The following is a 13,242-nucleotide window of genomic DNA, read 5'->3' on the forward strand; positions in this document are numbered from 1 at the left end:
AGTAGTTTTTCCCCCCACACAATCCTTTTATTTACCTAAACTGGAGACTCTCATTGCGGCGGAAATGGGGAGGGAACGGGGCCTCTTCTTGCGAATGTTTCAGGCACTATCTTGTGCTCCTATTCAGGCCTCAGGTATTGATTTCGACCCTAGTCCCGCAGTCTCTGTGACGTAATAAGCCGCAACTGAAAGCGTACAGATGAGGGGGCAGGGGCCTCACAGAAAAGTGGGGGCAGAATTCTTTCTCTTCCGTCTCTTTCTAATTACGTAACGCGGGGAAGAATGGATGACCAATCGGGAGCCCGGAAAGACTCTCGGCTCTTTCTGCTCCTCCCTTCCGTAACGTGTTTTGATCTCGTATTCTGAGAGGTTCTCGCTCAGCGGCCGCGGACGGTTTCCGTGGCAACAGGAAAGCGCGGGAATTACAGATAAATTGAAAGTGCGACTGTGCGGCGAGAGCTCGCTGAGGTTTTTCTGAACTGAGGACGGCCCGGGAGGTTTTTATGTAAGTGGGGCCCTGGGCCCGGGAAGCCCCGACGCTTTGCTCTGGGTAAAGGTGAGAGAGCTCGCGGGAAGGGATAGGGCCCAAGGGGTGCTCCGAGGGACAGGCAGGAAACAGGTATGGAGAGAGTGGGGAAGAACAAGATGGGCATTACCTGGCTGGCAGGGGCGGGCGGAGGATGGAACCTGAGAAGCCTAAGAAGTTAAGTCTGGGGAAGTTGGGGAGGGGGCGCCTTGTGGGTCCCGGGGTAGGGGAGGCACTGAGGACAAGGGAGGGAGCAGGGTGTGTCCGAGGGGGAATCCTGATGACAGGAACTAGAATGTGTCCTGAGGGGAATATATAGTGTAAAAAGACGGGCTAGGGTGTGTGAGAAGGGTATCCTGAGGAAGGAGGAAAGGGAGCAGGAATGTGTCGGAGAATAGGAGGAGGGTGGATTGTGAGGGAGGGGGAGCCCAGAAGAAAGAACTGGCTTCATACGTGTTTCTGAGAAGGGACAAGAAGAAAGTAGAGGGGCGTCAGCAGTCACGCATATATTGCTGGTATGAACGTGCCTAAAGAGGATCCTGAGATGAATGCAGACCAGTGAGAAACACTGGGGAAGGGCAGGGGTGGGGAGCGTTGGTTGGTGTTGGTTTTGTTTTTTGAGTTTGGTTTTAAACACAAGACAAAGGAGCCAGGTGTTTGGAGAAATATGAGGCTACCATCACTCACTCAGTCACCCCACTGTGGCTTTCTTTTTCTTGGGGAGAGGAAAACACCAAAAGGAAGTGGTTGGCGGCTGTATGTGGGAAAAAAATAGAGAAAATAATGGTCTTTAATTATAAAAAACAATATTTTGAATCTAAAAAATAAAGCTTTTGTCATTAATTCTATGGTTGGTATGATCCTGAAGCACTCCAGTCTTAAGTTTCTCTTATTTAAAAATGACATATAATGAAACTAGTCTGTTCTTATAAATCTTTTAAAGTGACTTGTGTGTGTGTATATCCATATATATTTAAGTTGATGCCTTAAAATTCATTGGAACAGGGAGAAATGGATTTATCTGCAGATCGTGTTGAAGAAGTACAAAGTGTCCTTAATGCTATGCAGAAAATCTTAGAGTGTCCAATCTGGTAAGTCAACAGAAGGGTTTCTTAATTTGAGATTCTTCCTTTCTTGACTATATCCTATGCAAATAAGTAAAATTCACCTTACATATTAAGGAGAAGAAAATTATACTACCTATTAAAATTAAATTATAAAAGTTGCTGCTTTTCTTAACTCAAGAGCTTTGGGAATATAGGAAGTTACTCCTTTTTCTCCACTCTGCTTCTCCCCTTCCCTTTTTACTGCCTTAACACATTCAGCTCCCTATCTTTCCTAGCCCACAGACTGTCTTGATTGGTTCTACTTTGGGGTAGGGATCTGGTTTGGAGTAAGTGGCCTTTTCATCCAGGCTCTAAAAACAGCTAGATCACTTGGAATGGGCATAGTTAATAGTGGCAAAATAAAATCACCAATGATTGGTGCTTGTGAATGGGTAGGTCTCCAGTTGGAACTAGTCTTGTATATTTAAATAAGAAGTCCACAGAGCATGCGACTCTTGATTTCCACTTTTTTTTTTTTTAATGTTTATTTATTTTTGAGGGATAGAGAACATGAGCAGGGGAGGGCAGAGAGAGAGGGGTATGGAGGATCCCAAGCGGGCTCTGTGCTGACAGCAGCGAAACTGATACGGAGCTCAAACTCAGAAACTGTGAGATCATGACCTGAGCCGAAGTCAAATGCTCAACCAACTGAGCCACCCAGGCGCCCCACTTGATCTCCATTCTTCATCTTGGGGTTGAGTTCAAGCCCCACATTAGGTGTAGAGATTACTTAAAAATAAAATCTTTAAAGAAAAAAAAGAATACTGCGAATCATCAAAGTCTTTGGTAAGTCTCTGACTTTTTGAGTGAGCTTGTTTTTCTTCATCTATAAAATAAAGAGGGGACTAGAATATTCAAGGTTTTGGGATGCCTGGGGCGCTCACGGTTAAGCCTCTGACTCTTGATTTCAGCTCAGGTCATGCGTGATCTTGTGGTTTGTGGGATTGAACCCACATTGGGCTCTGGCTGACAGCATGGAGCCTGCTTGGAATTCTGTCTCCCCTTCTCTGCCCCTCCTGTGCTTACCCCCATGCACTCTCTCAAAATAAATAAACATTAACAACAACAACAAGGAATATTCAAGGTTTTTTTTTTTAAGTCGAGGCATAATTTACATACAGTGAAATGTAGAGATCTTAAGTGTGCAAGTCGATGAGTTTTAACCATTGTATATATCTGTGTAACATTTCCATCACCCCAGAAAGTTCAGGAGCTCTTAACTTGCTGACCCTTCATGACATTTGGAGGCCTATGGCTAGAACTATATTTCAATATAATTAGTTTCTTGTATAATTTTATATTTTTTATTTTATGCATTTAAAAGCATTACTCTGGAAGGGCGTTCATGCGCTTCACTGGCTGCCAGAGGTTATGAGCCCCAGGCGGTCACTAGGTGATATCTATGGTAGTCACTAAATCTGCTTAAAAACAATACCTCAGAATGTCTTGGTGAAAAGCCAGAAAGGAAATTTAGAATCTTTCTTCTTCTCTTTACTCTGGTCATTCTGGCCTCTTAACTCTTCTTCAGACTAGAACATACTCTCCTGCTTCTGAGCTTTTATGCTTGCTCTTCCCTCTGCCTGGAATTTTCTACCCTTGATAATTGAATGGCTTACAAATCTTGACTGAAATACCACCTTTTCACAGAGGCATTTCCAGACAACCCTATTTTTTTTTTTTTTTAATTTTTTTTTTTCAACATTTATTTATTTTTGGGACAGAGAGAGACAGAGCATGAACGGGGGAGGGGCAGAGAGAGAGGGAGACACAGAATCGGAAACAGGCTCCAGGCTCTGAGCCATCAGCCCAGAGCCTGACGCGGGGCTCGAACTCACGGACTGCGAGATCGTGACCTGGCTGAAGTCGGACGCCCAACCGACTGCGCCACCCAGGCGCCCCATAGACAACCCTATTTAAAATGGTGGCACCTGGGTGGCTCAGTCCTTAAGCATCTGACTTTGGCTCAGGTCGTGATCTCACGGCTGTTGAGTTCGGGTCCCATATCAGGTGAGCTTGAGCCCTGCTTCCTCTCTCTCTCTCTCTCTCTCTCTTTCTCTCTCTCTCTTTCTCTCTCTCTCTCTCTCTCTCAAAAAAAAATAAACACCCTTACCCCCAACACACTCTTTATTTCCCTTTCCTGTTTTTTTTTTCTCCATAGTTCTTATTACTATCTAACATTCCTTACAATTTATCCTTTTTCTCTACCCTTACAGAGTTTAAACTCCACGAAGGCAGGAATTTTTGTTTTATTTACTTCCATATCCTTAGTAGTTATATACCTGGGACATAACAGCCACTCAGTAAACGTTTGCTGAAGGTATTAAATATTAATTAACGTTAATTAAATTGGTTCTTTGTTAGTTTAATGGGTTTTAATATGGTGATGGTTAGTGGTGGGTAAACATTCAAAAAATAAATTGGAAAGCTGCACCTATTGCCCCTTACCTTCAATAAAGGAGAGTAAATTCAAGTAAATTTTCATTTGTGCTTCATAAAGTTGTTTTTCATATTTGGAGTCAAGTAAATAAAATTAAAGAACATGCAAGTTGTGTTTCCAGAGAGATACAAGATTTATAAGTAACCCTCCTCTCCCTTGCCCCTCAACATTTCATCTAAATAAAAACAAGAGCTAAATGAGATTTATAGCCTACTTTATGAATCATCAGAGCCAGAGAAGCAGGAAATGACAACTAGAAAAAAATTGCTTTTGAAAAAGCAAAACTTATTCATGATAATTACAAAGAGTGATCAAAAAAGTCCTCAATAGTGTGGCATCTGGGTCCATTTATTTTACATTTCCATGGGACTCAGTTATAGAAATGTAATGTTCTTTCTCACTCTGGCAAATTAAACTATCAATTAAAAAACTCAAATACATAAAAAGTAAAGACACAAGAATGAAAGTTAGTGCTAAATTTTCATTTTCAGTTAGCCGTCCTGTTATTTCTGGCTCCTTGTTATTTTATCTATTTTCTACTAGCAATGGACTTAAGTTTTTAAACTAAAGCTTTTCATTCTGGTCATTGTTAAACCTTAAACTCATTCACGGGGGAAGTTCTAGGATGGGAATCCTACCTACTCCACTTTTTGTTTGTTTTAAAGTTTTTAAAATTTATTTTGAGAGGAAGAGAGTACACACACACACACACATGTGCATGAGTGGGGAAGAGGCATAGAGAGAGGGAGAGAAAGAATCCCAAGCAGGCTCTAAGCTGCAGTGCAGAGCCCTACATGGGGCTTGAAGTCATGAACCGTGAGATCATGACCTGAGCTGAAATCAATAGTCGATGCTTAACTGACTGAGCCACTCAGGCGCCCCTGTTGTTTGTTTAACCAGTGCCTAGCTAGAACAGTAGAATTTGCCATTATGTCTTAATAAATGATTCCTGATAGTGACTGCAAAGTATTATTGAGGGTAGCTAGAGGATAGGTTTCCAGCTTCTTTGAGGCCTTTTGAGCTAAAACCACTTCTGCTGACCTCTAAGTTATTGATATTTACTTCTGATAATTAGTAGTTCTTTCTAACCTTTTGCACATGACCATATAAAATTTTTGACTTTCAGAAGAGTTTGCTAAAATATGTATCCTGCTGGGTGGTGGTGGTTTTTCAACCCTAACCTAGCTTCTTTTTCCAATCACTTACCCATGTCAGAAGCCCAAAGGCAAATATGCAGGAGGTCTAAATTGCCTGAATCGAAAAGTGTTTACAATATCTGAGGGGCACCTGGGTGGCTCAATCACTTAAGTGGTCCAACTCTGGATTTTGGCTCAGGTCATGATCTCATTGTTGGTGAAACTGAGCCCCACGCTGACAGTTGAGAACCTGCTTGGGATTCTTTTGACTCTCTCCTCTCTCTCTCTCTGTCTCTCTCTGCCCCTCCCATGCACACACTCTCTCAAAATAAACTTAAAAAAATAATAAAATATTTGAATCATCTTTATAGTGAACGTTCACTTTCATCAGGATCTAAAAGAGGACTGACTTTTTTCTTTTTATTCCCATTCCCTTTTCAAGGTTTTTTTCAACAGTCATTACCTTTTTACATATTGGAGTTTTCATCCGTTTAAAGTTTGTGTTTACAGTATGTTTGTATAGCTTGGCTCATAATTACCATGCTGAAACATAATTATTTCAGAATTGAGGCAGTGGTGAGAATGAAAGCCATCTGGCATCATAGCTAAATCCAATTTCGCCTTTGCCGAGAATTTCTTTGATATGTAGCTTATCTGAGGAATAGTGATTTAGTAGCAAATCGAGTTCTCTTTGTTGGGTGGTTTTCTTTTTAAAATCACATTAGGTCTGGATAATAATTCTCACATTGATAGAAGTCATCTCAGGTTGTGAACATTTTCCCAAGTAGCGTTTAATTTTATTCTGACAATAACCTAAAGAGACTGGTAGAGTGGGTGACAGAGAAGGAACCTGATGTTCAGGTCGAGGGCTTGGCCTGAGGTCACTCTGCTAATAAAAAAGGGAACTGATAGTAGAAACCTGGCCTTCTGACTTACTCTGATATTCTTTTCTCTGTTACCCTGTGTTGCGTCAGAAGCCCCATGATCACAAGAGTTGTGTTACCAAACCTTTCACAACGAGGCTATTGTCCCCCAGCTTTTCTTGTGATCCTTTTCTAAAAAGTTAACATTTAATGAAAAGACCCACATTCTTGTCACACACAGGTTACCTGTTTTTTGATGTCCTGGCTGAACTGTACCAGAAATCCATTGCTAAAGCTCTCGTTCAGAATAAAAGATAAAAACTTAAAATTGCCTGTAGGTTTCTACCTGCTCAGGCTCCTGGCTGCCTCTCCGAGCTCTTCTAGTGCTTCCCCTGCTGGCCTGCTCACTGTCCTTCAAAAACACCAGGCATGGTCCTGCTCAGAGTCGGCCTTCTCTGCTCCCTCTGCTGGAATGTTCTTCTCCCAATTGTTGCACAGCTTGTTTCCTCACATGCAACTGTCTGCCAATGTCACCTCAATCAGGCCTTTCCTGATCATTCCGTATACATCTCCCACCCCAGCACTCCCTATTCCTGTTACTGAGCTTTATTTTTATTTCTAGCCCTTATTCTCCTATGTTCTTGTTTAATTCTCAATTAACTATCTACCACAGCTAAAATGAAAGTTCTATGAGGACAGGCTTTGTTTTGTCCACTGCTGTATGTCACATCCCCAGGAACTGTACTTGTATACGGTAGGTGCCCAATGAACATTTGTTCTGTTAATAAATGAAAGAGTCTCAAGAAGATCTTAAGATTTTCTAGAAAATAAGAAAGATTTTGTGAATGGACCCACAAGGATGGGAATTTGGGTGACCAATTTTCTTTTCTCAAAATTTTAATCGTTTTCTAAGCTTGTTTTTTATTTTCTAAATTTTCTTCAGTGTTTGTTACATTCTTTTTACAAAGTGATCACAAGCCAAGCATCATGTACCTCCTGAAGTGACATAATAAAAGTCCTAGCACACAGTGCCACCTGTAAAGTGTTCTTGCCAAAAAAACCAAACCTGAATTGATCGAGCCTGTAAGTCTAGTTTATAGGAAATAGAGGCAAGAGGAACATGCTAAACCATATCATAGGGTTACAATCAGTAAAATCCAGAGTGAGGGAAATAATGTAGATCAAATGACTTATTGATGTACTTTTTAAAATTTTTTTCTTTTTATTTATTTATTTTGATAGAGAGAATGAGCAGGGGAGAGAGAGGGAGAGAGAGAGAGAAGGAGAGAGAGAATTCCAAGCCGGCTCCACACTGGCTCCACACTGTCAGTGTGGAGCCCTACGCGGGGCTTGAACTCATGAACTGTGAGATCATGACCTGAGCTGAAACCAAGAGTCAGACACTCAACCAACTGAGCCACCCAGGCACCCTCAGCTGACATACTTCTTAAAATAAATGACAAGGGGAAAAAAGGAAGGGAAAATCTATAGATTAAAAGACATTTGAGGGGTGCCCGGGTGGCTCAGTCGATTAATCATCCAACTTTGGTTCATGTCATGATCTCCCAGTTTGTGAGTTCGAGCCCCGAGTTGTGCTGTGAGCTGACAGCTTGGAACCTGGAGTCTGCTTCAGATCCTGTCTCTTTGCCCCTCTCTCTCTCTGCCCCTCCCCCACTTATGATCTCTCTTTCTCTCTCTCTTTCTCAATATAAAAAACATTAAAAAAAAAAAAAAAAAAAAGACAAGATATACCAGCCAAATGCAATGCATGGATCTTATTTGAATCCTGATCTAAACAGATTTAATTATTAAATTTTAAGAGATAATGAGGGAAATTGGAGTATTACATATTAGATGGTATAAAGGAAATTATTTTTTTAAGAGTAATGGTTTCATGGTCATCTTGAAAAGATCTTTATTTTTTAAAAACTTTGTTTTGAAATATTTATAATTGAAATGAATGATTCCTGGAATTAATTTATAAATATTTTTAATGTTTATTTTGGGGAGAGAGAGAGCACACACGCGTGTGAGTGCACGTGCGTGAGCAGGGGAAGGGCAGAGAGAGGGAAACAGAGAATTTGAAACGGGCTCTATGCTGACAGCAGAGAACCCGACATGGGGCTCAAACTCACAAACTGTGAGATCATGACCTGAGCCGAAGTTGGTGCTTAACCGACTGAGCCACCCATGCACCCCTCTTGGAATTTATTTTAAAGTAATCTGAGCTCATGTGTGCTTGGGTGGCTCAGTGGGTTAAGTGAGCGATTCCTGATTTTGGCTCAGGTCAAGATCTCATAGGTTTGTGAGTTCAAGCCCCTCATTGGGCTCCACACTTTCAGTGTGGAGCCTGCTTGGGATTCTCTCTCTCTTCCTTTCTCTCTCTGCCCCTCCCCACTCTCTCTTTCTCTCAGAATAAATAAATAAACTTAAAAAAAAATAATCTGGGCCTTGAGTGGGTACTGGTGTGTATATAAGACTGGCTTTGAGTCAAAAATTGTTGTAACTGAGTGATGGTACATGGAGTTCATTTTACTATTTTATTTGTGTAAATGCTTGAAATTTTCCATACTAAGAAATTTAAGCGGCGCCTGTCTGGCTCAGTCAGTAGAGCATGCAACTCTTGATCTCTGGGTCCTGAGTTTGAGTTCCATGTTGGATGTAGAGATTACTTTAAATTAAAAGAAAATAATAAATTTAAAATAAAAAGGTAGTCACATGTGAAAAAAGTGCTGTGAGGGAATCCAAAAGAAATACAAGAAGTTTTTGTCTTTGTAGAGCTTAAAGTTTAGGTAAGATATATATATAGGATGTTTCCTCACAAAGATAGCTCAAAAAAGTGTATCGGTGAAAACTTATTAATAATGGAGCAATGTCAGCTAATCTTTTAAACGCTAAAGATAATAATAGTAATAATAATAATAAGATAATATAATATAGAGTGTTGACTAGAGTAATATATTCTGTTTTGGTATCTGGAAGCTCAGGAGGGAAGGATCCTGTTTTCTGCTGTATTTTTGGCTCCTAGCACAGCAGACATTTAATAAATATTTATGAAATGAACTTAAAGCCTTACTTTGACTTAGTTATAGCAACTTAAAGTTGAACTTCTTTACCAAGATTATATTTACTTTGAAATGAATTATTGAGCCTCATTTCTTATTTTTTGTATCCTTCTAGTCTGGAGTTGATCAAAGAGCCTGTTTCCACAAAGTGTGATCACATATTTTGCAAGTAAGTTCGAATGTTTTATGTGGCTCCATTATTAGCTTTTGCGCTTATTCACAACATAGGAAATACCTAACTTTGTACAAGCTTTTGCTACTCCAGTTAAGTGAAAAAGAAAAATCTAACTGCTTCATTCTGCCTCAGAGTACTTAGAAAGTCACTGGAAGTTGGTTGTAACCATAGTTCTTAGGAAAATATTGGCACATTTATCTGGTGGGATGTGAAATCATTTTGAACAGCTGTTTGTTTTTGTGTCCATGGGTGGAGGCAGATTGCAAGCGATTGTGCAATAAGCAAATTGTGTTCCAGCTTTCCCTGTTTCTCCTTTCTGTTATTTCTTTCTGTTTGTCCCTCTGCTTTCTCCCTTCTAAGGTGCTATGTTTGCCTGCTTCATAATCCTTGTGAAGATAGGAAAGGATCTGATACCAGTTTATTTTTAGGCTGAAATTCATGCATACCAATGATTGGAATTATATTTACATTTTTAAGGACCTTGCCTTTTGAAAATGTTTGTTTATTTGAGCTTGAGCGTGGGCGTTGGGGGGGGAGGGGGCAGAGGGAGAGGGAGCGTGAGAACCTTAAATAGGCTCCAGGCCCAGTGTGGAACCCGACACAGGGGATGATCTCACAGTTGTGAGATCATAACCTGAGCCTAAATCAAGAGTCGGACGCTTAACTAACAGCCACCCAGGCACCCCTAAAATGTTTTTTGATGAAAGAATTTGGGGAAACGTTTGGTAGGCAATTTGGTAAAACGAGGGGTTCTCTCCTCTCCCTGTTGTTAAGCTGTGATTGAGACTTGCCCTGAATGCCAACTAATTTGTTTTTGGATATTTTTTTCCTTTTTGATCGGAAAAGCAAGGCATGTCCATGGTAATGAGTTTACTAGCACAAATGGTTATATGATGTGTATTTCCCTCCTACCCGCAAACCCCTGCTTCCTCCTTTCCTCCATCTCTTTACCCATCGTGGGGCTCAAACTTAAACCCTAAGATCGAGTCATATGCTCTACCAACTGAGCCAGCCAGGTGTCTCCTCAGGAATTTTTTAATTCAGGACTTCTTAACTTGGGATTCATGAATGGTTTTCATGAATTTCCTAGAATTATATTCAGTTTTAAGTTTAATTATATTAAAAGCTATAGACATGTGCAGTTTCCTAGGAAAGATAGTCCATAATTTTAATCAGATTCTTAGAATGTTTCCATAACCTAAAAAATGTGAAGTGCTTCTGAGATAAAGATAAGGAGGGCTGGCTGAAGCTGAAGGAAACCTGTTCCCCTGGAGGGATATGCAAACTCAAGTCTGGCAGGCCCCTTCCTTCCTCTGAATTCTGCCTTATTCTTCCCATTCATCTGTCCCAGCTGGGATCCAGAGCCCATTCCTATTGCCCTTCACCCCTTTCACACACCACCCCACTGGTCTGCTCCCGTGAGTTTCCTTCTGATTCCCCAGGCCCTTCTCCCTGTCAGGTGCCAAGGCAGCACAGCTTTATCACTCTGCTTTGAGGATTTTTAGTTTTGTGGCCCCTTAGAGAGAAGCTTATCAAACTATCGTGGTATAAAACTGGTTTCTTTGTAGATTGATACTTTCATAAAACAAAATTTAAAAGTCCCAGTATTTGGGGCACCTGGGTAGCTCAGTTGGTTGAGTGTCGGACTTCGGCTCAGGTCATGATCTCATGGTTCATGAGTTCGAGCCCCGTGTTGGTCTCTGTGCTGACAGCTCGGAGCCTGGAGCCTGCTTCAAATTCTGTGTCTCCTTTTCTCTCTGCCTCTCCCCCACTCATGCTCTGTCTCTCTGTCTCAAAAATAAACATTAAAAAAAAAAAAAAGAAATGGGAATGCAAGCTGGTGCAGCCACTCTGGAAAACAGTATGGAGGTTCCTCAAAAAACTAAAAATAGAACTACCCTACAACCCAGCAATTGCACTACTAGGCATTTATCCACGGGATACAGGTGCTGTTTCGAAGGGACACATGCACCCCCATGTTTATAGCAGCACTATCAACAATAGCCGAAGCATGGAAAGAGCCCAAATGTCCATCGACGGATGAATGGATAAAGAAGATATATATATATATACAATGGAGTATCAAAAAGAATGAAATCTTGCCATTTGCAACTATGTGGATGGAACTGGAGGGTATTATGCTAAGTGAAATTAGTCAGGGAAAGACAAAAATCATATGACTTCACTCATATGAGGACTTTAAGAGACAAAACAGATGAACATAAGGGAAGGGAAGCAAAAATAATGTAAAAACAGGGAGGGGGACAAAACAGAAGAGACTCATAAATATGGAGAACGAACTGAGGGTTACTGGAGGGGTTGTGGGAGGGAGAATGGGCTAACTGGGCAAGGGGCATTAAGGAATCTACTCCTGAAATCATTGTTTCACTATGCTAACTAATTTGGATGTAAATTTTAAAAAATAAAAAATAAAATAAAATAATGAAAAAAGGAAAAGAAATGAATACTCTGAAAGTCCCCCAAATTAGTTTGTGCCACTGTGATTTTACTGGTTTTTATCAGCTTTAAAAATCTGAAGCCACCCTTCAGAAAACATACTACATTTGCTTAAAAAATATATTGTCTTGGGGCACCTGGATGGCTCAGTTGATTAAGCGTCCAACTTCAGCTCAGGTCATGATCTCATGGGTTGTGAGTTTGAGCCCCGCATCAAGCTGTGCAGACAGCTCAGAGCCTGGAGCCTGCTTCGGATTCTGTGTCTCCCTCTCTCTCTGCCTGTCCCCCGCTCACACTCTATCTCTCTCTCAAAAATGAGTAAACATTAAAGAAAAAAAAATTTTAATGTATTGTCTTTCCTTAAGCATCGGGCTTTAGAAATTCAAGAAGCCAGAAACTTGGGGTGCCTGGTTGGCTTATTCGGTGGAGCACATGACTGTTGGTCTCAAGGTTGTGAGTTCAAGCCTCCTGTTGGATGTGAAGATTACTTAAAATCCTAAAAAAAAAAAAAAAAAGCCCCATACTTGTCTCAGACATTTTTATTGAGAACCTCATGCAGAACTTTTTTTTTTTTTTTTTTTTTTTTTTTTTAATTTTATTTTTGGGACAGAGAGAGACAGAGCATGAACGGGGGAGGGTCAGAGAGAGAGGGAGACACAGAATCGGAAACAGGCTCCAGGCTCCGAGCCATCAGCCCAGAGCCTGACGCGGGGCTCGAACTCACGGACCGCGAGATCGTGACCTGGCTGAAGTCGGACGCTTAACCGACTGCGCCACCCAGGCACCCCTCATGCAGAACTTTTGTATGTGTTCTCATTCAATTGGTGTATCACATAGATTCCCCAAAGCTCTAAAACAATTTAACAAATTCTTCTCAGCCCTCAAAGATATGCCAGTGTTCTGTTGGCCTGTTGGTTCTTTCCTTAACTGAGTCTTTTCAAGTCATATACAAGCTCATTTTCTCTTTTTAGTTAACAACCATGAAGAATCTGTTCTTTTTCTAGCGTAAGGAAAAATCGGAACCTGTATCTTAGTTGATTTCTACTTAACTACTTCCCCTGCGTTATTTATGTAATTATTGTACAGACTACAACACTCTGTAACTTAGCTGGTCACTATGGCTTAGCTACTGTATTCTGCAGTACTCTGTTCAGGAAATTCCCTCCCTATCCCTACTATGAATTGTTTAATTGTACCATTTGCCAGTGTAATTCACTGATGCCTCCTAGGGCCATTATGGTAGAGTATAGGTAGGATTTGCATCTTCTCGAGGAGTGGTAGCCTAGTCTGTGGCTCTTTAAAGGGGATTTATATACAATACCGGAAGGTTTTTGACACCCCTGTCCCCTGTACTATAGAGTTGTCGTTAAGCATCTGTATAGGTGAAGAAAGGCCCTGGTGTCCTTGACCATACCTACTACATTCACTTTCTCTGGTAGAAAGACTGTGGACCTTGCTGCAATTCAGTCCTGATCCA

General features: G+C 41.0%; 1 protein-coding gene across 10 annotated transcripts in view; it reads left to right on the top strand.

The window, feature by feature from the left end:
* Window positions 1-13,242, top strand: part of BRCA1 (BRCA1 DNA repair associated) — a 59,700-nt gene that overhangs the window by 403 nt on the left and 46,055 nt on the right. For 8 of the 10 annotated variants that reach the window (XM_019435327.2, XM_019435332.2, XM_019435334.2 and 5 more), the window contains exons 1-3: window positions 252-556; window positions 1,532-1,617; window positions 9,249-9,302. In XM_019435327.2, coding sequence (XP_019290872.2) covers window positions 1,538-1,617; window positions 9,249-9,302 — 134 coding nt within the window. In that variant the 5' untranslated portion in view covers window positions 252-556; window positions 1,532-1,537. Of the gene's footprint in view, window positions 1-251; window positions 620-1,531; window positions 1,618-9,248; window positions 9,303-13,242 lie in introns of those variants that run through there. The other 2 variants (XM_019435328.2, XM_019435329.2) reach the window with 2 other exon arrangements.

This window comes from Panthera pardus, unplaced genomic scaffold, assembly GCF_024362965.1.
Source record: "Panthera pardus isolate Hobbes unplaced genomic scaffold, ASM2436296v1 HiC_scaffold_3, whole genome shotgun sequence".
NCBI lineage: Eukaryota > Metazoa > Chordata > Mammalia > Carnivora > Felidae > Panthera > Panthera pardus.